The sequence below is a fragment of the Trifolium pratense genome, linkage group LG2, assembly GCF_020283565.1.
Source record: "Trifolium pratense cultivar HEN17-A07 linkage group LG2, ARS_RC_1.1, whole genome shotgun sequence".
In the NCBI taxonomy this organism is placed as follows: domain Eukaryota; kingdom Viridiplantae; phylum Streptophyta; class Magnoliopsida; order Fabales; family Fabaceae; genus Trifolium; species Trifolium pratense.
Genome location: NC_060060.1, coordinates 6048499 through 6070850, shown reverse-complemented (window position 1 = coordinate 6070850; position 22352 = coordinate 6048499). Strand labels below are relative to the sequence as shown.

Genomic DNA, 22352 nt, shown 5'->3' with positions numbered 1-22352 from the left:
TTAATTTAGTGCATTAGGTTATACTTTGAGCCTTAGAGAAACCATATCAACATGAAAAATGAAGAAAAGAGGAACTGAACGAACCATCTTCATCGGGAACTTGAACATGAAGAAAAAGAAGATTGAAAGCAGTAACATTATTACGAATGATTTTCTTAAGGTGTTTTCTTGGTTGCCTTCCAAAAGTGATGGGCAAATAACATACCAATGATGTGAATATTAAAGTATTCAAAAATGTTATTCAAACACAAATATCAAACAAATATACGATATTTATACACTTTTTGTTTTTTTTTTAATATTTTTTGCATGTTTCGAATTACGTGCTATGAGGGAAGAGAGAGAATGTGTCGTAATTTTTGAGAAGTGTAGGAAAGTATATGGGGAGCTATATTGATAAGTATATTGTATATAAGTTAGCCAATGACATTAGAGAATTTAAGTTCGATTTTTAGTAGAACAATTTTATACTAGAACTTTGGATTATCGGGACCTATTCCCCTAAAAATCGGAGGGCTTAAAACAAAAAAAAAAGTATATAAGTTAAAATGGACGAGATGTTGTTGAGTTGAGGCTGTTTTGGAACTTTAATATTGCAAAAGTTTTCGCGCATAATATTTCTGTTCAGTTTCGTAGTGAGACAGATGGAACTACACTCAATAGTGAGACAAAAACTCTCTTACAACCCCATTTGATGTTTTGTGCTTTTTAGTATACATTCAACACTAAGGTGTACCTTCCTCCATTGTCAATGTTTATTTATTGTTCAACACCAGTCTCATTTTAATGAAAATTGAGAATTTCGGGTTAGAGTTTAGAATAAAATTGGGATAAATAAAACACATAAATTCATTCAATTTTTAGGTGTATTTGAGTGTACTTTGTTATAGTTTAACGAAAGAGATAGAGGAACATTATGAAGATTGGATCCAATGAACATATGAATGTTGTTCATGGGTTTTATTTATTTTCAATTATATAATAAAAATATCCTATGTGGCTGCCACTTCATTTTTTTTAATAATAAAATGACAAACTCATACACATTTATAAAAATAAATGACCCATATAAAAAGAAAGAAAAAAAGAAACTTCTAATATAATTTTGCCTCAATTCAATTCTAAGCTGAGAGTGTCTTAAAGAATCCAATACCATGAAAAATTATAGAAAAATGTCATAAACATTCATATTAAGTTAAATTTATAATCAACTTGTCTAAAACCACCTAATACAAAAATAATAATAATAATTAAATTTATCCTATTTGAAAAAAAACTACTACCCTTACTTTCTATCATTCTAATATGATGTTGAATTTTTTCGCATCCTCTCCAAATCACTATCTTCATTGACTCGAAAAGTGCATCGTTAGGATCGCCGTCTCTAAAGTATAATTTTTGCTAAAATTACATTGACTCAGTGTAATTCTATCAAACTCGCTATCAATCCTAACTTACGCAAACAACAAAAAAATGAGTAAAAAATAATAAAATTATTCACCTGAGAATGAAACCCTTCCAAAATCTAAATGACCAATTTGGTACAACTCATGCCAAACTTTTTCAGCTTCAAATCCAACATTAACACTATCCATTGGTGATGTTGGCCACATCATCTTCAAATCCACTTCTTTATTTCCTTCCAACACAACATCAACATCTTTATGTCCCTTTATACATTTCCTCTTATGACAACAACCACTTTTGTTTTTATTCTTGTTTTTATTCCCTAATCCCAAACACTTCCTTCCCATAATCCATGGTGCCTTTATAAATGCCAATGCAAAACAATGTAACACAACACAAGGACAACAACATAATGCAACACAATCAGCTATTAATCCTGTTGTGCATGATTTGCAATACTTTCCGGAACATTCTATTAAATCCGTTTCGCCATCGTCTATGTTGGCAAACCTCTTGTTGGTGGGTTCCTTGCCTTTGCTACGAGCCTTATGAGTTGTAGTTTTGCTATGTGAAACTCCATTTGGGTTTTCATCCATATGATTCTCTTGCATTCGATATGTATCTGCAAATTTTTTAGTAAGAACATTTAAAGCAGATTTTTTACCTAAACATAATTTGTTGTTGATAATGTAAAATGGTTAATTTTGATAAATTTATTATGCCATATATTCAATAAACAGACAACACGAGTTGCATCTAATTAATTAATAAGTTTAATAGTCAACCCATTACTATAATACATTGAATTTGTCCCATAGAGCGTAACTTAGTTGGTAGATACATTGTATATATTATGTGGGACCCGAGTTCAAACCTTGGTACCCTCACTTATTTATCTTAAAAGGTAAAATTTTAACACACGCTCTCTTTCTCCCACCCTCCCTCTTCTCTAATGCAGCTCTAAACTATACTATAAACATAATAAATATTTCATTTGTTCCTTTTTAAACGATGTTTTAGCATAAAGCTCTCCAACTAAGATAGTAAATTATTAAATTATTTTTTCGATTTTACTCTCAATTAATCTATCGTTTGTTTTCTCTTTCCAAATATTCTGTCAATTTTGTACCAAAAAAAAAAAACATATATAAAATATGTCAATTTAATCTTTGACATGTTAAAAAATCCGTCAATTTAATCTTTTATTTCTTAATAGTAAAGATTAATTTTGTGATTTAAATATTTTATATTTTATATAGTCATTCATTCATATCTCATTATAATTTCACCTTAAACCACCATATTTGGTCTAGAGGTGAGAAATTTGATTAGTGTTCAATAGGACATAAGTTCGATTATCAATATAATTGACTCCATTTATAAATCAACAAAAAAAAATTATAATGTCACCTTGTTAAAATTGTACCCAAAATACAGACTAATAAAAAATTGTACCCAAAAAGTGTTAAAATATCTCAACAAACTTAGAAAGCATATTGGGTCTTCAATTATTATTGATGGATATCTTTGTTTTTTGTTAAAAATTATTAATGGCTATCTTAAATCTTTATTAAAAAAATGATCTGTTTTGCATAGGATTCTTAAGTAATTAATTTCAGTGTTTATTTTCCTTTAAAAATAAATAAATTTCAGTGCCAAGTCAAAAAGAAGAAACGGGTACCTATTTTGACTCGTTTAAGGTTATCCTAAAAACAAGTGAATATCGTTAATTTAAAAATAAATAAAAATACTAAAATAGTCAAAATCAAAGTATGAAATTGTACCCAGAAAACAAAAATAAATTATAGCCGTTAGTGAATCCGCAAAAATATAACTAACTTAGAAAACTCAGCTAAAACTCCTATACATTAGGGGCATGTTTGGATTACCATTGCAAAAGCTATGTTTAACACAAACTCAAGATTTTATTCATTTTTTGATGGCTTACAAACATAGTGTTATCTAAGTTGAAGATAAAGAATTGTGCATTTGTTGTAGATTCACAAATCACACATGAATGTAAACTAACCTGAAAGTTTCTGAATAAGATGACTCTGATCTCTTTTAATTAAGTCGGCTGTCTCGAACTCAAATCTAGACTCCGAGAATGCAATAGTATTAGAAAAAATTGGGAATCTTCGTTGGAGTGATTATGATTCTATCCGGTTTGATATTTGTTTCCACAATTGCACGCGAAGAAATCTGGAGAGGGAAAAATTGCAAGTGATCAATATATGAAGAGTAATGAATAATGATAGACACAATTTGAGATGGTGACGAGTGCATTATAGGTGAGGGAGGGTAAAGTAGTAAAAACAAATTGGTGACATAAAGTATAGAGCATAAAATGTTTTTTTTTTTTTACCTAAAATGTGATGAACAAACAAAGTAAGGAGCCAAGTTTATGATTATGAATGAGAAGCTTGATACATCCTTTTCTATATGCAATGCGACTGTGTAGAGTACTAGTGTGTTTTAATTTGTTTTTATACATTTTATATGCTTTATTACTTTCTTTTTTTAATAAATGATTTATTTTAATAAAAATACAAAAATTTAGGTGAGTTGAATTCAAGCTTCACATATTTATTATTTTGCTATTAATATGAACTTTCACTTTCACCGTCCCGTGAGCTTTCTCGCAGAGACATTGCATTTTATATGTAGGGGTCAGAGTTCAAACCCCGAACACTGCACTTATTCACCCTTAAAGATAAAATTTAGGTGAGTTGAATTCAAGCTTCACATATTTATTATTTTGCTATTAATATGAACTTTCACTTTCACCGTCCCGTGAGCTTTCTCGTAGAGACATTGCATTTTATATGTAGGGGTCAGAGTTCAAACCCCGAACACTGCACTTATTCACCCTTAAAGATAAAATTTCTAGTCACTAAGTATCTGGGAAAAAAATGAACTTTCACCGTATACTCCATTATATTAGGAAATAAATTAGATGTAATCAGTGTGCAATCAACACTTTATTATCGTCTGATCGGACAATTCACATCTTAAAACAGTTTTTATGTATATTTAATATAAAATTTGATATGAAAATCTATATTGTTTGATATCGATCAAACAATCGCTAACTAATGATTGTGTGATTGTACGGTCCATCTGTGAGCACAACTCAGTTGGTAGGAGTATTGCATGTATTATGCAGGGACTGAGGTTCGAACCTCGGTATTTCTACTTATTCATTTTAAAAAGTTAAATTCTAACCATTATATTACTTAAAAAAAAAGAGAGAACATTTTTACATGTTAATCTAATGAAAATTGCAATACATGTACCCATTTAAAGGGATATTTTTAGAACAACCCTATAAACGTGACATTTTTGTCCTCATTGTGCAGATATTTTGAATTGATCCACTGCCCAACCCAAAAACTCATAATCCAACTTATATGCAATATGGTTCGAGACATTATTTTTCCGCCCTATGAATTTCTCGCGCCTTGTGTTTTCTTATCCGCTACATCCGCTACTTATGTAGCGCATGAGTAAAAATGAGAAATTTTAAGAAAAAACGTTATCCGCTATGTAAGTATCAGATGATATTTGAGAAAATGGTAGGGCGACGAAAAAAGTCCCATAAGATTCAGTTGAAATTAGGCCATGTTTTTTCATCGATAGTTTGGGCTGGGTTGGGCCCGAACCCTCCCGTATGTCGAACCCTATATATGGGGGTGCTCTAGTAGGTGCAAAAATGTCTTTTTTTAACTCTTCCCTCTTAGGTTTGTCAAGTGTTAGCTAGTGATTTCTCAAGTGTGTCTTTCCCGTTTAGTTCATATGTAATTTATTTATTTTTTACTTTTTTTAAGCTTCATCTCTTTTTTTTTTGGTAAAGAAAGAGGGCCAAATCCCAAAAGAAAGCTAAACAATTACACGAATGTTCCTAGACATGCAAGCCCCGGAAATGTCATAAAAAAGGAGACTTGAGATCCCACTAGGACGAGTCTCCATAACATGAATTTGAAAAGAATTCAGAGAAAAACTAAAATTTGCCAGCCAATCGGCACATCTATTTCCCTCCCGCCAGGTATAATTGACCTGCACCTGGCAATTCAACTTTAAAAGCTCCTGAATACGATGAACCAACGTAGGTGGTTTACCATTGAAGCATATTGTACTAAAAAAGAAGCATATTCACATATAAAACCCAATTATTTTTTCCTCTAGACAAATGATAGTAAATAACCGATCATACAAGTTAGAACAAATATTAAAACATAATATCTCTAGTGAATGGAAACTATCATAAATTTTTAAAAAAAAAATCTAAAAAACCAAACATCAAAAGGATAAAATTATTATTCATGTCTAATAGAAATTGAATGTGAATGGAATTGGAAATGACAAAAAAAAAAAAAAAAAAAAGGTAAAATCCCATCAATGGCCAAATTCTTGAAACATCATACACCACTAGTCACTATTTTTACTTTGAAATGGGAATCTCAGTGACAATGGAAAAGTGCTGCCCCACATATAAATGGTATGTTGTACATAGTACAAATAATTCCATTGGGAAAAAAAATTAATATAAAGCAAGTGGGGTGTGGTTATGGTGCATAAGCCTAAACTTATGCATCATGCATAAATTTGCTTCCTACACCCACCATATTTGCTTCCTACACCAAAAGTCAACCAAAGGTCAGCCCAAGCCCAAAATTAGGCAATTCATTACTCGCGCGCCCCCCATATACTACCCCATTACTTGCGCGCCCCCCTTTTGCTTAACGCACCCCCCAGTTTTTTTTTTCCTTTTTCTCCTAGATTTCTTGTGAGCCCCCCAATTTTTTTTCCTCCCCTAGATTTCTAGCGCGACCCCAATTTTTTTCCCTCCTCCAAACTTCTAGCGCACCCCTCCCCCAAATTTCTAGCGCGCCCGCCGTTTCCAATTAAATAATAATTTTTGTTCCTTTGAAGTATATATTATAAAAATCCATTTTTAATTAATTTTCGTCATACACCCCCTCGAAGCCCAACATAATAACGAATGGTTCATGTATATATAAAGCATACTTGTCAAACATACAATTTAATTTTAAGTTTTATCAATCATAATCACAATATAAATAAAATTTCATACATTAATTACATATATATATATATATATATATATATATATATATATATATATATATATATCGATTTTACTTTACAATAAAAAAAATGATCGAATCCAATATCTCATGCATACTATCCAATTTTTTTTCAACTAAACTAACCCTAATTGCTTTATATGATTTTTTGCTTTATGTAGCATGGTTTTGTAAAATGGTTATGTGATGTTTTACTTAATAACAATGGTTTCAGTGTATAACATCTTGGCACTAATGCCCATATGAAACCATTTAACTAAAATAATGGTTTTAGTGTATAACGCTATGAAACCATTTAACTAGACTAATGGTTTCAGTGTATAACATCTTGAAACCAAATAACAAGACTAATGGTTTCAGTGTATAACGCTATGAAACCATTTAACTAGAATAATGGTTTCAGTATATAACAGTATGAAACCATTTAACTAGACAAATGGTTTCAGTGTATAACATCTTGAAACCAATTAAAAGGACTAATGGTTTCAATGTATAACATCTTGACACTAATGCTCATATAAAACCATTTAGTTATAATAATGGTTTCGGTGTATAACGCCATGAAACCATTTAACTAGACTAATGGTTTCAGTGTATAACGGTATGAAACCATTTTTGCTGTTGAATGGTTTCAAAGAGTTGTTCTCCAAAAACATATTTAACTCTTAATAAAAATTGTGAAATAAATTTAAATTTTTAAGACGATATAAAACCGAAGAGAGTGAAGTATCCCCAACCGTTCCAAATAATTCAAAATACCCTAAATAAAATTTTGGGAAAATTTTATTAATATCTTATATTTATAAAAGCATATTTATCTCATTTAATTAACTAAAAATAGTTCCAGGTCTCAGAAAAATACCAAACTGGTCCCAAAATTCTCATAAAATTATTTACTATTTTTATGTAAAAATAATAAAAAAATTGGAGTCTCCTTGGCACCGCACGCGCCGCCAGTGAGAGTGGGCGTGGACGCGCGTCACTGTTCATCATCTTCCTCACCCATTTTCTGCAGAAACGGGTCACGACGACCCGGTTCGTCGACCCGGTTCGTTCTCCCTCAATAATCAACGAAACTCGACGTTCTTTATACCGTTTTGATCGTCGTTCGATTTTATGAATGTTTCCGGTATTAGTTTTCGAAATCGGTGATCGAATCGCATGTAAAATGTGGCCGAAATTGAGCAAGCAAAAATAGAAAGTTCTTCGGTTATGATTATTACATGTGTAAAATCATCTGATGGCTGTGAATGACTTATGCACCATACATAAGAAAAGGCTTATGCATATTAACTTTTGCCAAACAGGTGCATTTAGAAAAATATTATTATGAAATAAAATTAATAATTAAAGAAAATGTGTATTCTAAAAAATTACTACTTGGAATATGTGAGATTTTGTAATTTAAAACTAGTTTTTTCACATGACAAAACACTATAAATTGGGATGCTCCACATGTTTTCTCCAAAGACAAAACAAAAAAGATAAATAATAAACATTTCTTGTTATTATTACTCAAATAAAATATTTTCATTAAAAAATTGAAGTGAGGACTCGTTCTCCAAGAGATCTGTTAATAAAAGTGAAGAAAAAAATAGTGGAGAAAGAGAAAACAGATCTCCAACGATGCTGCTAAGTTAACATAATTGTATTTTTTTTTTTTGGTAAGAGTTAACATAATTGTATATATAACTTAGTAAAATTTCTAGGCTCACTATATTTTTTCTTAAAATTTGGTGTCTGGCCTCAGACCGACTAATTCGAGAGAATCAATTTCACCGTTCACTTGTGAAACCTCATTTAAAGATAAAGTTTCTTAATAATCTTTATGATCATTTTATTGCATATTCCTTTTTGAATTTTTATGCAAATATTAAAGGTGCTAAAGTGAGTGTTGAAGTTTCACTTCTACCATCTTGAAGTCAAACATTTTGAGTGATCCATTGTTCTAAACAAGCAAATTTATTAATTAAAACTAAATTAATGATCAAATTAAACCAAAAAACAGCAAAATAACAACATTGTCAAGGTTGAAGAATAGTAAATAGTTTATCTACACATGTAAATGCATCAAAGGGAGGAATATTCATGAAGATCCAAAATGCAAATCAAGATCCACTTTCAAAGTTTATTACTAGTGAATATAAATTTCAACAACAAAAATATCATAATTTCATAAACATAAATTAAGTACATGCATTATATTCATATTATATATCAATTTGAAGCTCAAATTAAGCTGTACCAAAGTATATAACTTAATTAATCAACAATACAATAAAAGAAAAAAAGAGAGAGTTAGTTAATTACCTGAGACTTGAGAGAGAAAGAGTGAAGCTTCAAAATTAGAACAAGAGTGGCCTCTTAAGTTAAACTTCAAAGAAAATTTGTTTCTGATTATAAGATTTATCTTTCTTTCTTGGTAATTGTAGTGTGTTATTGGTATTGCAAGCACAAACTTGATCTGATATATAATAAAAACCCATTAGAGGAATCTCTCTCTCTCTCTCTCTCTCTGCCTCTCTCTGCATGCTTTATAGTTTATTTTTATCATAGTTTGTAAAACTTTATCGATTAAAAGCCAAACCATATATTATAATCTAAAAGCTTGGGGAACAGTACATTATATTATATTTTTTTTTTTGTGTAAGACTAATCCTAGAGCTTTGTAGGATTTAAATTGACGACAAACTATTCCTAAGAGTTTTAACGCTATTACCTCGGTGCACTACTTTTTTTAATGGATATATTATATATTACTATATGAAAAATATGTTGTGGCTAGCGGCGCAACAAGTTGTTGATCGTTTGTTTTTCATATATGTGTAATTATTCTACAATTATTAATGAAGATCACATTTAAATAAATAAAAAACAATATTTTTGCTTTCTACACCATTCGATCTTGATCTAATAGTTAACAATGTATTGACCGTATAAATACGGGAGTTTGTAATCGCATCAAATTCAAATCAATACTATGTTGGATTTGGAATTGCTTCTGTTACAAATTCCATGCAGTCAAACACACCGATAATCGTTGGATCAAAATTCAATAGTTTAAATTTTAAATTCGTTGTTTTAAAATTGAAAAAAAATGCAAAATATGCTTGATTTTTTACCGTATGATTTCAACCGAACAATCAGTTTCTTAAAATTGCGAGTTAAGTCTAACTCAACCTTACAAAATTGTCTCTACTTTAACGCACCCCCCCCCCCCCTCCTCCCTCGCGCCAGACACTATTGAGTTTGGGGCGTGAATATAAATGGTAGATGGTCCGATCGGAAACTTGATAGCAGAAGGTTCAACCGAAAGGTAAACCTAACTCAACCTTATAAACATATATTCAGGTCATCTTCCATCTAATCTAACACTTTTGAATAGACAACATTAATGTTGCAATTACAAGAAATTCAAATAAATACTATACGTACAGTATATTGAAGTAGATAAATACAGTAGTGTAGAAAATCTGTCTGAGATAGTACGTAGTAGTAGATCACAACTCATGACAAGCAAGCAAGATGATCTGTGGTGAGTGAAGAGTTCCAATGAGAGGGAATATTGGAAAATGTTACTATTTTTCCACTTAGTCTGTCTGACCATATCATATGTTTGATTTTGTTAATTAAACCTGAATATCAACTGAGCAATATTCAGGCACGTGAGAGCCAGAGGGCACGTGCATGGTGCATCCACATTGTCCTATCCTATGCATGCATTTCTTTAAAACAAAATTAAAAGGCTTAGCAAAAATGTGACTCAGATCAAATGTTTCTATGAACGCAGCTACAACCACGACATCAAAGATTTTTGATCTCTCTACCATTTCCTAAGTAAACTTGTTTTTTGTTTAGACAAATTGAGTCCTAAGTAAACTTATATATATTAAGAACTGATTCTAATTCATCAAGAATTGCCAAGCAAAGCTGATTGTTATTGACGTGTCGGTATCCGTATTGTATCTGGTATCCTTATCTTTTATATTATAAGCTTGTATACACAAGCAAAATAAAAAAATACAATGCAATTACAACTACAATTTAAAATTTTGGTGTAGGTGTCAATGATCAATTGATGTATGTATAAAAGGGGTGAAAGTCGATATTTTTTTATGTCATTTCATACTAATAAACTAACACTAATTCATACTAATACTAATTCAACTACTAATTTTAGCAAACACTACAAATTCAATCAGCTAGCTTATTCGTTATAAGCTAAAAACTAGCTTATAAGATATTTACTCTAAACTCATTCACTATAAGTTAACTTATTAACTATTGATATTTTTTACCAAATAAAACCTAATTATTTGTTATTGTATAAATATTTTTGTCAATTTAGATATAGGTGAGGGTTCGGGGAAGTAAATAAATTGGAAATAGATTAGGATTAAGAGATTGATTTGGTTTATATTATTCTATTCAAAGGAGAGATTTGGACGGTTTGAAAGTGGATGTTCAAAAACCTTTACTTGCATAAAGTGATTATAAGTTTTTCAGAGAAAAGGTGGATGTTTGGATTTGGAACAGTCCTCCTCTCAAATTTTGATATATATTCCTAAGGTTTATTTGCATTTTATAGCTTAGAATGTTACTTTTTAATTTTAATGTTTTTCTTTTAGTAAATTAATTTTAATACATCGGGAAAAATTAGTCGTGGTTAATTTTTTTTTTGTTGCAATGTGGTTAATTTTGATTAGTGTTGAATGAATTGATAACAATTCTTTAAAAGACAACTTAGATTATATCCAAAAAGAAAAAGACAACTTAGACCTTTGATTTTTTTATTTTTTTTTTTCAAATAGTTTGAAGTTTAATATTAAGACATGGATCCACATAAGTAAAAGTTGAGCAAAGATATTATTATACAAATAATAGGGTGTTTGGATTCATATTGAGAGACCCTAGCTGTAGGTTTAATATCTTTGAACGTGGTTTTACAATGGGTGTGTTTGGTAAGTCTAATAAGCTAGCTTATAGCTTATTGGACTAGCTTATAAGCTTCTTTGAAAAAAACAAAAGTGTTTGGTAAAAAACTTTTCTCACGAGCTTATAGCTTTTTTTGAGATGCTATTTCAAGTAGCGTTTGAGCTTATAGCTTATAGCTTTTTACGGTTTTTTCCATTTTTAACCTTTAATTTAATTTTATTATTTTTTATAAAATAAAAAACTACCCACTAAAAAAAACTACCCACTACATATAAATGTCCTTTTATGTCTTTTTATATTTACCAATCGTTTAAAAAGCTAATTTTACCAAACACTTTAATTTCAATAAGCTAGCTTATAGCTTAATTTTACCAAATAGAGCCACATTTCACCATGTTTGGCTTCAACATATATAAACTGATTTTGGTCCTATACGTGCATTTACCTTGATGCTAAAATTCGTAGATTCAGCATCGAGTGAAAAGCAATTCACAACTATTTAGATATTATTGCGTTGGATGTCTGCTGCAATTACACGAACAAAAAGAAGATGAATAACAACATAATAATAGTTGCACATAAATTTCAAATGTGAACACACTATGCTTTAATTAGATTATCCCCTACCAATTTATGCAAACCGAATACAAATTGGTTAACCGGTGAATCCCATTCGGGATAATTTGGAAACCATTATATAAATTACACACTCATATCAAGCATATCAATAAATGATTTAGATATTTTAGGCAGAATTTCAAACTCATGAAACTCATGATTTTCTGATGTGTCTTTTCTGCTTCATGAATGTATTCTATTTATAGAAAAACTTATGTCAAATGATAAAGGGACCAGGGACGGAACCAGAAAAATATATTGAGGGTGGCGGAAATATAGTGTGAACAATGTTTTTTATCAACAATAATTTCTACTTGCTTAAAAAACGCCTATTATTGATGCTTGTATAAAATTTAGTTCAATAAAATAAAAATCCTATATATATATATATATATATATATATATATATATATATATATATATATATATATATATATATATATATACACACTACAAAAACAAACATATACAAAATTACCGATCAACGTTACAATATTCTTCGACTTTTTTTTGCTTGTTCAAAAAAATATTCTTCGACTTTTTATTTAATAAAACTCTTTCACAATTTTGCAATATCTTCTCAATATTCTTCGTTTTTTTTTTTGTGTTAATCTTCTGGTTCTTAGGATAAAGGGTTCGATAATCCAGAGTTCCACCACGAAGTAAGTTAAAGCTAACCAAAAATTATTTCTACCAAAAATCAAAATTAGAGTTTAATTGTACTTATCATTGAATCATTTAATAACATGTGATATTTTTATATTAATTAATTTTTAATATGTATCTAAAGTTTAATTAACTTTTGCCTACAAAATAGAGGCCTTATCCAATCAAATTCTCATACACTTAAGAATTAACCTTGTTATAGAGTAGTTGGATTATCTACTGCAGTGGCGAGTATTATTTTATTTGGTTAGATTTACAGGGGCGACCACTACCTATATAAGGAGGGGTAGTAGTATAACGTGTATATTTTAAGGGTGGCGACAACCCCTTTTACCTTATACTTAGTTCCGTCTCTGGAAGGGACACAACCCCCTTAAAAGATTTTCAAAAATATAAATTTGAATTTCAAACTAATCATTACAACCTTAATCATATTTTCAAAGGATGTGACATTTTTATTTAACTAACCTTCTTACTTATTAGTTAAAGTGGAATACTCCATCCAAACAATATCTTCGAGCTCAAATCCACTCCAGAACAACTTAAAAGCTCTTTGTGCAACCATACCATCATAATTAGATCTTTGTGTTTTGTTACGTGTGTAAGTATACTCTTTTTTTTTAAGAGAAAATTTAAGATGAAGAGTATAATATCTCAGTTTAAGGTAAATAAAATCTCTAGAATCAAAAAATATTTTTTTAAAAATTACATTTACTTTTCTTTAAATTAACTAAACTCGAAACTTTTAATCTAAAATATGTCATTTTTTAACCATTGTGTAAACCCTTGAAATTTCTTAAAAATTAACTTAGAAACGCAATAAATGTATACAATTTTTTTCTTGAGGAATGTGTAAAAAAAAAAAAACTTTCAACAACATGTTTTTATAGGTGTTGGTGTGTTAGAGAAAAAAATAATTTAGTTGCCCTCGAATTATTTTTTTCTTCTCCTTTTTATATCCAAAGTCTAAACGAAAGTTTATCTTCCCACACCACGTTTCTTTTCTACTCTCAAAACTTGCAGAAATGTGGGGTGTGAAGAGAAGCTTTCATTCCAAACATCCAAAGAAGGGCTCGATGAGCAAAGCCCATTAACCCAAACCATAGGGCTATAAATAGTTCTCTACGCAATTTCAAGGTCATAAACCCTAATTTCTTAACCGCAGCTTAACTCTATCTCTTTTTATTGTTCATTCATATATTCTGCACTTTTGTTTTCATTCTCACTATTCTCCCTTCAAACTTTTCATTAATTTATTTGTATACAAGTATTTTTTCATATGATATATGTGATTTATTTATTTATTTTAAATTCAGTTCTTATAATATATATGATGTTGAGTGATGATAAAAATCAATCGGATTCCCATTGATATTTTCATACATGAGATTACAACCAGCTACTTCTGACAACATCATAGTATTAATTTTTTTATTTGTTTTATTTATAATTTTTTACAATAAATTTATATTTATTGTTTTCAATATTTTATATGTTCCTTTACTCATTTTGTCATGGTTATGGATTGAAACATGTCTTCCTAATTATTTTATATTTTGTTATGTGTTGTATAAATGTTGGGCCAATGATGCATGGAAATATTTGCTACTCTTGATGGGTTTTTCCCATTTGATGATTTTTTATACACCAAGATCTCTGAGGCCCTTTATTTATTTATTTATTGCACATTTGATGATTTTTTTTTTTCATTTGATTTTTTCTTTTCAACTAATAATAAAGTCTAATTTTTTTTTTCACTTATTGGGAGTATAATTGTGATGAGCCTACAGACCTGTAATGAATTTGTGAGTATGATCACAATATTAATGAACATCTAAGGGACTGAATTTATTTTTGAAATACTCTCACTTTAGTGTGTTAATGAAATTTTTGTTTTTTCTTTCTTTTTGAAATTTGTTTTTTTGGATTGGCAAAAGTTGGACATCAATTCGAATACTTTACAAAAGAATAACCAAATTTGAAGCTTCATATAATATCCAGGATTGCACTTCTCTAACTTTGTGGCGGAAAAGTCAGGTGACTTTGATCAAAGTCATAAAAGTGACCCCAAAGTCACCTGCCTTTTCCTTCCTTAAAGTTAGAGAATTGCATTCCATCTTTTTGGACTAAACAGTTTACCAAATCTTCTCAATAATGTAGCTCCCTACAAAATCTACATTCATTTGATCTAGCATTGTATATTCAATTTTGTTAGCTGCAATTATATAGTATTAGTATTACTATTTACTAACCTCTTTACTATGTGGACAAATTGAGATGATCAATTTTAATAGCATATATATCAAGTTGTATATTTTTGCTTATTAAATATACAATGCTTCGATTATCGTATGCAGCTTAATGTGTTTTGCTCCAATAATATCATATGATGAGTTTTTTTGATAATGAGTATCTTAGGATTGCTCTGGGCTACCTAGTTTTTGGTTCTTGTTTGTAGGTCATGTACCTTAGCTCGCCCTAGTTGATAATGAAGAGATGATCTGTGTTTTTTCATATGATTTATGTGATTTATAGCTGTTTTTTTGGTTGATTCTGTTCTTACAATATAAATGATGTTGAATGATGATAAAAAATCAATCGGATTCCCATTGATATTTTCATACATGAGATTATAACCAGCTACTTCTGACAACATCATGTTCATATTTTAATTTTTTGTTGAATATAGGAATGTATTTTGTTATTTGTTATATAAATTTTGGACAAGTGATGCATGAAAATATTTGCTACTCTTGATGGGTTTTTCGTATTTGATGATTTTTTATCCACCAAGATCTCTGAGGCTCTTTATTACACTTTTTATAATTGTTATTCACTAATAACTATGTTGTTTTTTTGATATACTCCCACTTTAGTGTATTAGTGAAATTATTGTTTTTTTTTTTTTTGTCTTTTTGAAATTTGTCTTATTGGATGATGTATTTGGCATGAAAAATTGGACAACAAATATAATACTTTACAAAAGAATGAACAATTTTGTTTCTGGTTTACATATAATATTCACCATCGACTAGACTAAACCTAATGGCCTGAATGAACAAATTTTTTGCTGCATATAATATCCAAAACCTTTACTAGTTTGCCAAATCTTCTCAACAAAAACACAATTAATGATTGATACAATCTCCATCTGGCGAAAGATATTATGACCGACAACATGAATTAAGAATACTTTGATTGTCGATTTGTAGTTAAGATTGTTCCACGAGATCTTTGCCAAATGGAGATGGTTTCGATTATTAATTGTTGTGTTCTACTAACACATCACAGCAATGGCAAAGCAAACAGAGTTTTGTTGTTAAATTTCCAAGTTTCAGTTAATATTTGTGGTAGCTTTCAATTAATATTTGTGGTAGCTAGTTGTTAATAGTATTTCAGTTGATGCATTACCATTTCTAAGATACATATTTTTTGCTTATTAAATATCAAATGCTTTTGTTATCATATATGACTGCATGAACTGCTAAAGTGATTAGCTTGAATAATATCTTACTAGTCCCACACCCGTGCGATGCACATGTGTTATGTGGTATTTTATATTATAATGTTGAAAAATTATTCGTATAAATTGTAACAATAAGTATTATAAAATGAAAATAATAATAATAATAATAATAATAATAATAATAATAATAATAATAATATAAAAGTGATGTACTTATCACTTCCTCCAACCAATATATATACCTATATGTATAGAGAATGAGTACGGACCATCAAAATTGAATGAATTTTTTTTTTTTGTGGGGTGCGCCAGCCAATGCAATAGTGCAACGCATAGACGACACACTAAAATTGAATGAAATATGATAATGATAATGGTTATTATATATTTCAATCCCATAACCTAACTTTTAGCATAACCTTCGCTCTTCTCTAAAATTATAATGTAATTAAGTCAATAATGTATACACTCTTCGTATTTTTTTGTGTGACTAAATTATAAACTCTTTGTTGTTTCTATGAAAACGGTTGACATTTAAATGGGATAAATGTTGAAAGAGAATCCAACTATGTTCATCTTCATTGTCACTAAGAAATGTTATAATAATGTAGAAAAGTGTAACATCTTGTGACATCAATTTTTGGATAATTGGAGAGGTATAATTCAATAATAATGTAGAAAATTGTAACATCTTGTGACATCAATTTTTGGATAATTGGAGAAACATAATTCTTTATTATTTATTATGAGATTGATATAATATAAAAAAAAAATAGAGATGAGAATGATATAATATAAGGAAGTGATGTGGAAACAAAAAAAAATAGAGATGAAAATGATATAATATAAGGAAGTGATGTGGCATTATTGTGTGATTTAATTGGATGTAAGTGGGTGATGTGGATTAGGGTTAAGATGGATAGTAGGAGAACTATCTAGGAATTATATATATAGATATGACAGTTTATTTTCCATTTCTTAGTTCTTAGGATTGCTCTGGCTAGCTAGTTCTTAGTTCTTGTTTCTATGTCATATACCTTACCTCACCTTCTTTGATAATGAAAGAGATGATCGATGTTTTTTCATATGGTATGTGTGATTTATATCTGCTTTTTTGTTGATTCTGTTCTTACAATAAAAATGATGTTGAATGATCCAGCACTAGAGTATGAATTAAGAATTAGAGTACTACTATGATTCTTTGCGGCATGAGAATGTTGTTGTGCTTACTGTTTGGAGAACACTTCACAGCAAAGGCAAAGCAACCTGTTAAAAATTGATGTGCTTTCATTTCAATTTCAATTTTGATATGCTTTCCCGCTTTTGGAATGAAGTTTGAATTTCAATAGGTCTTTTGTTGAAGTTTACAACCATTGGAATAACCAACCACTGCTAAGTGATTTGAAGACTAATGGCTGGGTAAATTACTCTCAATATGTCGAATTGACAATTATATAAACAGAAAAATGAATAAATGCATACGGAGGATTACTTTAGAAACAAATCCAAGCTTTTAGAGCTACATATATATAATAATACTCTACTTCTTCAATATGATGTTTCTCAATGTTTTCTTCTCATAAAATGTCTGTCTTCAATTGTTTTATTCTACATATCACTAGCGTTATAGACTATAGTGTTGTTGGTGTTGATGCTCTACATGTACGTCTTAAATTATTATCGGTGTTGACGTGTCCGTAAATCTCTAATTCTCTATGTATAAAAGAAGTGGTTCCCCTAAATCACTAACAACTTCTGCAATCAAAAGTTCAATAAATAATAAAGTTGTATATTAAGAAAATATATTTTCTTCATTTTCCTAATTAGACGAGATGTGATCTAGTGTCGAACATGCAATCAGAATAGACAAAATTGGAGAGGATCCAATTCCATATAGACTATATTCACCATACACTTCCTTTCTTGTTTGTGAAGTAGTCGAGTGATTAAAAATTTCATCCTTATTAGGATTGCAAATGGAAAGCCGTGGAGTGAATAACATAATATTCTTGTCCGTCCAATTGGATAAATATGATATTTGTTTTCTCTCCATATCCTTGCGGATATCCACTAAGAGGACAATCCTTAGATTTTACAGTACTCACGGATCTTTACAGATATCCATGGATGATGACATTTTTTTTTCTTTCTAATGCTGATTATTGAAAAAAAGGTTTGAATTATTTTAAAGACAAAAAATATTCTCCCGTTGAGCATAGCGCTCAATTGGTAGGGACATTGCAAATTATTGCAAGGATTGGAGTTCTAACCTTGATACAACTACTTTTATTCACCTTCAAAAGGTGGAATTCTAGACACTAGACAACTTGACAAAAACAAAAAGACAAAAAATATTACTCCTTCTGGTTCTTTTTATAAGTAACACTTTGAAAAAATTACACAGACAAAGAAAACACATTTTACGTAGTTATTTAAATTTAATAATCTAATAAATTTAAATGTATTCTATGTATACTATTATTTAATTACTCTTAATTCAACTAACTTACCTATTTTTAATATTTTATCATAATAAATAAGGGCAGAAGTGAAATTAAACATTTAAAACATTTGAAAATTGGTCAAAGTTTCTTATAAAAATGACTATTTTTTTCTTCTCAAAGTGCTCTTTATAAAAATGACCGGAGGAAATAATACATAATAATATTCATACATTTTGCTCTCAAAATTTAACAACAAAAGTTCATTTTTTAATAGGTAATATTAAAAAATTGTCATAAAAATACAATATAGTGATCGTAAAAGAAAAAAATAAAAAGTTTCGTCTCTAAAGATTAAAAAAGAATATGAAATTTTTACATATACATCCAATAATGCATTGCCACATTATTTAATTAATGTGATACATCATGTGTTTTTAAATATCATACATGATGTATCGTTATATTATTAGACGCATGTGTAAAATAACTTTACACCGACAGTGCATATAAATTAAATTCTATAAGTATTTGTGTGCGCGAGTAGTATTAAACCTGCATCCATATCCATTAAATACGAGTAATTGAAATATACCTTTATTTTATCTATGTATTTTTTTTTTTGCCATCCCTACTTAAAATAAATAAATAAATAAAATATCAAGAATTCGAAGTTTAAACTCTAAGTCACATCTACATGTATATTGTATAATATGTTGTTAATAATTAATGTATAACAAAATCATAAAAGAAATGTGAGAATCTTCCGGTTTTGGCCATGTTTCACATGGTGGTCTCTTCCCTCCTATTTTTCCTCTTTTGGTATGCAACGGTCTCCTATCTCTCTGTCTTTTCAAAGTACACTACATTTGCACCAAGACACAAAACAAACACACACACTCTTCATTTCTCTGTACACAAAAAACTCTTCTTTTCTCTTGTGCTCAACAACACAATCATGCCACCAAAGATGAAAAGACCATGTAAGAAGCAGAAAACAAAGAACAACTTTGTTGATCCACTGATTTTTTGTTTCCAATTCTTTCTAATTTGTAGCAGATTATTTGCATCATTCATGAGTTTGACTATGTAGTTTATGAAAAAATAGTTTAGGAAGATATAATTTTCGTTATTGAGAACTTATGAATCAACATAAAAGCTTATTTATGCACTTTTTGTGGATATGGGGTCTGTTTGGATTGACTTATTTTTAAGCTTATACAAATAAGTAAACTTTTATGTATCATTTATAAGTTTGTAAAAGTAGTTTATGAAAAAACAGCTTATAAAGATACAATTTTTGAAAGTCAATTGACACAAAAACTTATTTATTTACATAAGCTATTTTACATAAGCTCAAAAATAAGTTAATTCAAACCGACCCATGATGATTTTTCCTTACAAAAAAGTAGATGTTAAAAGGAGGCATTTTTATTGAAATGAGATTGAAAAAAAATATGAACTTGGAAGCAAAATCAGTTTCTCATCACATGTTTCTGTAATAAGTAGCAGATTTTAGCTTATAGATTGATTATTATGCATGCTTATTTGTGTGGATATGATGATTTTTCCTTATAAAAAAGTAGATATTATATTTAAAGGAGGCATTTTTATTGAAATGAGATGGAAAAAATAAGAACTTGAAAGCAAAATTAGTTTCTCCTTCTCATATTTATTCAACTATCTTACTTTATTTGTGTAATATGATGTTTTTTTCTTACCAAAGTAGATATCACGGTTTTTCCTTATAAATAAATAGCTTTGTCTGGTGATTGGTTTAATCTAACTTTCAACTTTGTTAGCTTTTGTATATATATGTTCAGTCCAAGTCTCGTAAATGTCCTATCTCTAAGAGAAGGAAATTAATTCCGAACCCAACGACTATTTTTGATCGCCAGCGCACATTGAGATCCTCTGGAAGGCTTCAAACTGGAACGACATCTCTTGAGCAGGTGGGGGAAACACATGTGGAAGTTCAGTAGAAGTTACCCCTCTTGTGCAAGTGGCCGAATTAGGCGAGGTTGAAATGTCATTGTCCGGTCGTTCAAATCAAATGGCTGCACAAAATATGTTTGAAGAAGAAGCTATCCCTTGTGAACAGGTGGGGGAAATGCATGAGAAGGCGGGGGAATTAGGTGAGGCTGAAATGTCATTGTCCAGTTGTTCAAATCAAAACGCTGGACAAAATGCGTTGGAAGCAGAAACTATTCCGCTCGAGCAGGAGTCTTTTGCAGGGGAAATCCAAGCCTCAAGGGTTGGATGTTCGGCTCCATCTATTAGCCTTACTTGGATATGTATATTTGGTTATTTTGCTGCACTTGAATTTGCTGAGTAATATTGCTTGTTTGACATTAATATATAGATGTTTTGGTTAAATTTATGTGTATTTCACATTTTTACATCCACAGAACTGTTGTATCTAGCAGCTACCTATAGCATTAGTAGCACAATATGTGATGTGAGGATAGTAGAATAATGAAATCATGGCCATGATAATGAATGGATTGCGAGTATGTGAATGAAACTATGCAACATAAATTGGTCTTAGGAGTGTCATGTTGATTAGATAAAAGAATTATTCAATGTGGTATATGAGATATTTCAAAAGTAATTGTTCATTACTATAAACTATGATAATGTGCTCCACATTTTGCTACCTTTTATTTGATTTATTTTATTTTGGAATTAATATTAGTGCCTTAACCAAATTTGCATAATTTGAGAAAAATTGATTGAGTTAAACTTCTCAAATTGAGCACGCGCCTTAAACTTCTCTTTTGTAAGCTTTTAGGGATAGTCCCAGTGTTGAATTATCATGAAAATACGTGGAAGATGCATTAACAAAGTGTATAGAGAAAGAGCAAACAAATGCTACTGAAGCAACTAGATAGAAATAGTTAGTATACAGTATAGCCTGTACATGATTAGTTACACTAGACTACCTTCATCAGTTTGTGTTCTTCCCAAACTCACCGGTTCTAACTTCTAACTATCACTCGTGGGCGCGATCCATGATTAGTGCACTTGGAGGCAAAATGAAGCTCGAATTCGTTGATGGAACAATTGATCCAGTCACCGATTGCTTTGATCCTTCTTATCGCGTATGGAATCGCTGCAATATGCTCGTTCTTTCTTGGATCCTCAATTCTGTTTCAGATTCAATTGCTCAATCGATTGTGTTTATGGAGAACGCCGCTGACGTTTGGATTGATCTCAAGGAACGCTTTTCGCAAGGTGATTTGGTACGCATCTCCGAATCAATGCAAGAAATTTATGCCATGCAACAAGAATCGAAATCTGTAATTGAATTTTATTCTGATTTGAAGATTCTTATGCAATTCGTTTCTTAACTGGTTTAAATGAGAATTTTTCAATGGTAAAATCGCAAATTCTGCTTATGAATCCTCTTTCTCCTGTGAACAAGATTTTTTCAATGGTTTTGCTCCTTCTGAAGACTCCAAAGTGTTAATCAATGTTGTAGAGTCTTCCAAATCCAAAGGTTTTCATTCTGGCAAGATCAATTTTCATAATGGAAATGGTTTTCCTAAGGGCACCAATCGTGTTTGCACTTTCTGTGGTAAATCCAACCACATAGTGGACAATTATTATGCCAAACATGGCTTTCCTCCTCATATGCAGAAACGTTTTGCCAACAATGCTTCTTCTAGCTCTCAAGAAGCAATTGATGATGATTCTTCAGCTACTGTTGAT

The 22352-nt window shown here is 30.1% G+C and overlaps 1 protein-coding gene and 5 non-coding genes across 6 annotated transcripts; 5 read left to right on the top strand and 1 right to left on the bottom strand.

Annotated features, from left to right (window-relative positions):
- Positions 1–1219: 1219 nt before the first annotated feature.
- Positions 1220–9128, bottom strand: LOC123906596. The gene is made up of 3 exons (XM_045956537.1): positions 8826–9128; positions 3437–3609; positions 1220–2029 (listed from the first exon to the last, which is right to left on the bottom strand). Exon 3 carries the CDS (start codon positions 2016–2018, stop codon positions 1494–1496), a length of 525 nt encoding a protein of 174 aa, XP_045812493.1. The 5' UTR covers positions 2019–2029; positions 3437–3609; positions 8826–9128; the 3' UTR covers positions 1220–1493.
- Positions 9129–14068: 4940 nt separating this feature from the next.
- Positions 14069–14148, top strand: LOC123912026. Its single transcript, XR_006810882.1, has one exon. It is a non-coding gene; the product is annotated as a small nucleolar RNA R12 (small nucleolar RNA).
- Positions 14149–14314: 166 nt separating this feature from the next.
- On the top strand, positions 14315–14398 carry LOC123911987. The gene has a single exon (XR_006810842.1). It is a non-coding gene; the product is annotated as a small nucleolar RNA SNORD24 (small nucleolar RNA).
- Positions 14399–14503: 105 nt separating this feature from the next.
- LOC123911981 lies at positions 14504–14586 on the top strand. Its single transcript, XR_006810836.1, has one exon. It is a non-coding gene; the product is annotated as a small nucleolar RNA SNORD25 (small nucleolar RNA).
- Positions 14587–15308: 722 nt separating this feature from the next.
- LOC123912027 lies at positions 15309–15389 on the top strand. The gene has a single exon (XR_006810883.1). It is a non-coding gene; the product is annotated as a small nucleolar RNA R12 (small nucleolar RNA).
- A 67-nt stretch (positions 15390–15456) lies between these two features.
- LOC123911988 lies at positions 15457–15540 on the top strand. The gene has a single exon (XR_006810843.1). It is a non-coding gene; the product is annotated as a small nucleolar RNA SNORD24 (small nucleolar RNA).
- The last annotated feature ends 6812 nt before the right edge of the window (positions 15541–22352 follow it).

Bases quoted from the DNA above. Each gene is read 5' to 3' on its own strand.
- LOC123906596 (XM_045956537.1), bottom strand. From the start codon at position 2,018: ATGCAAGAGAATCATATGGATGAAAACCCAAATGGAGTTTCACATAGC.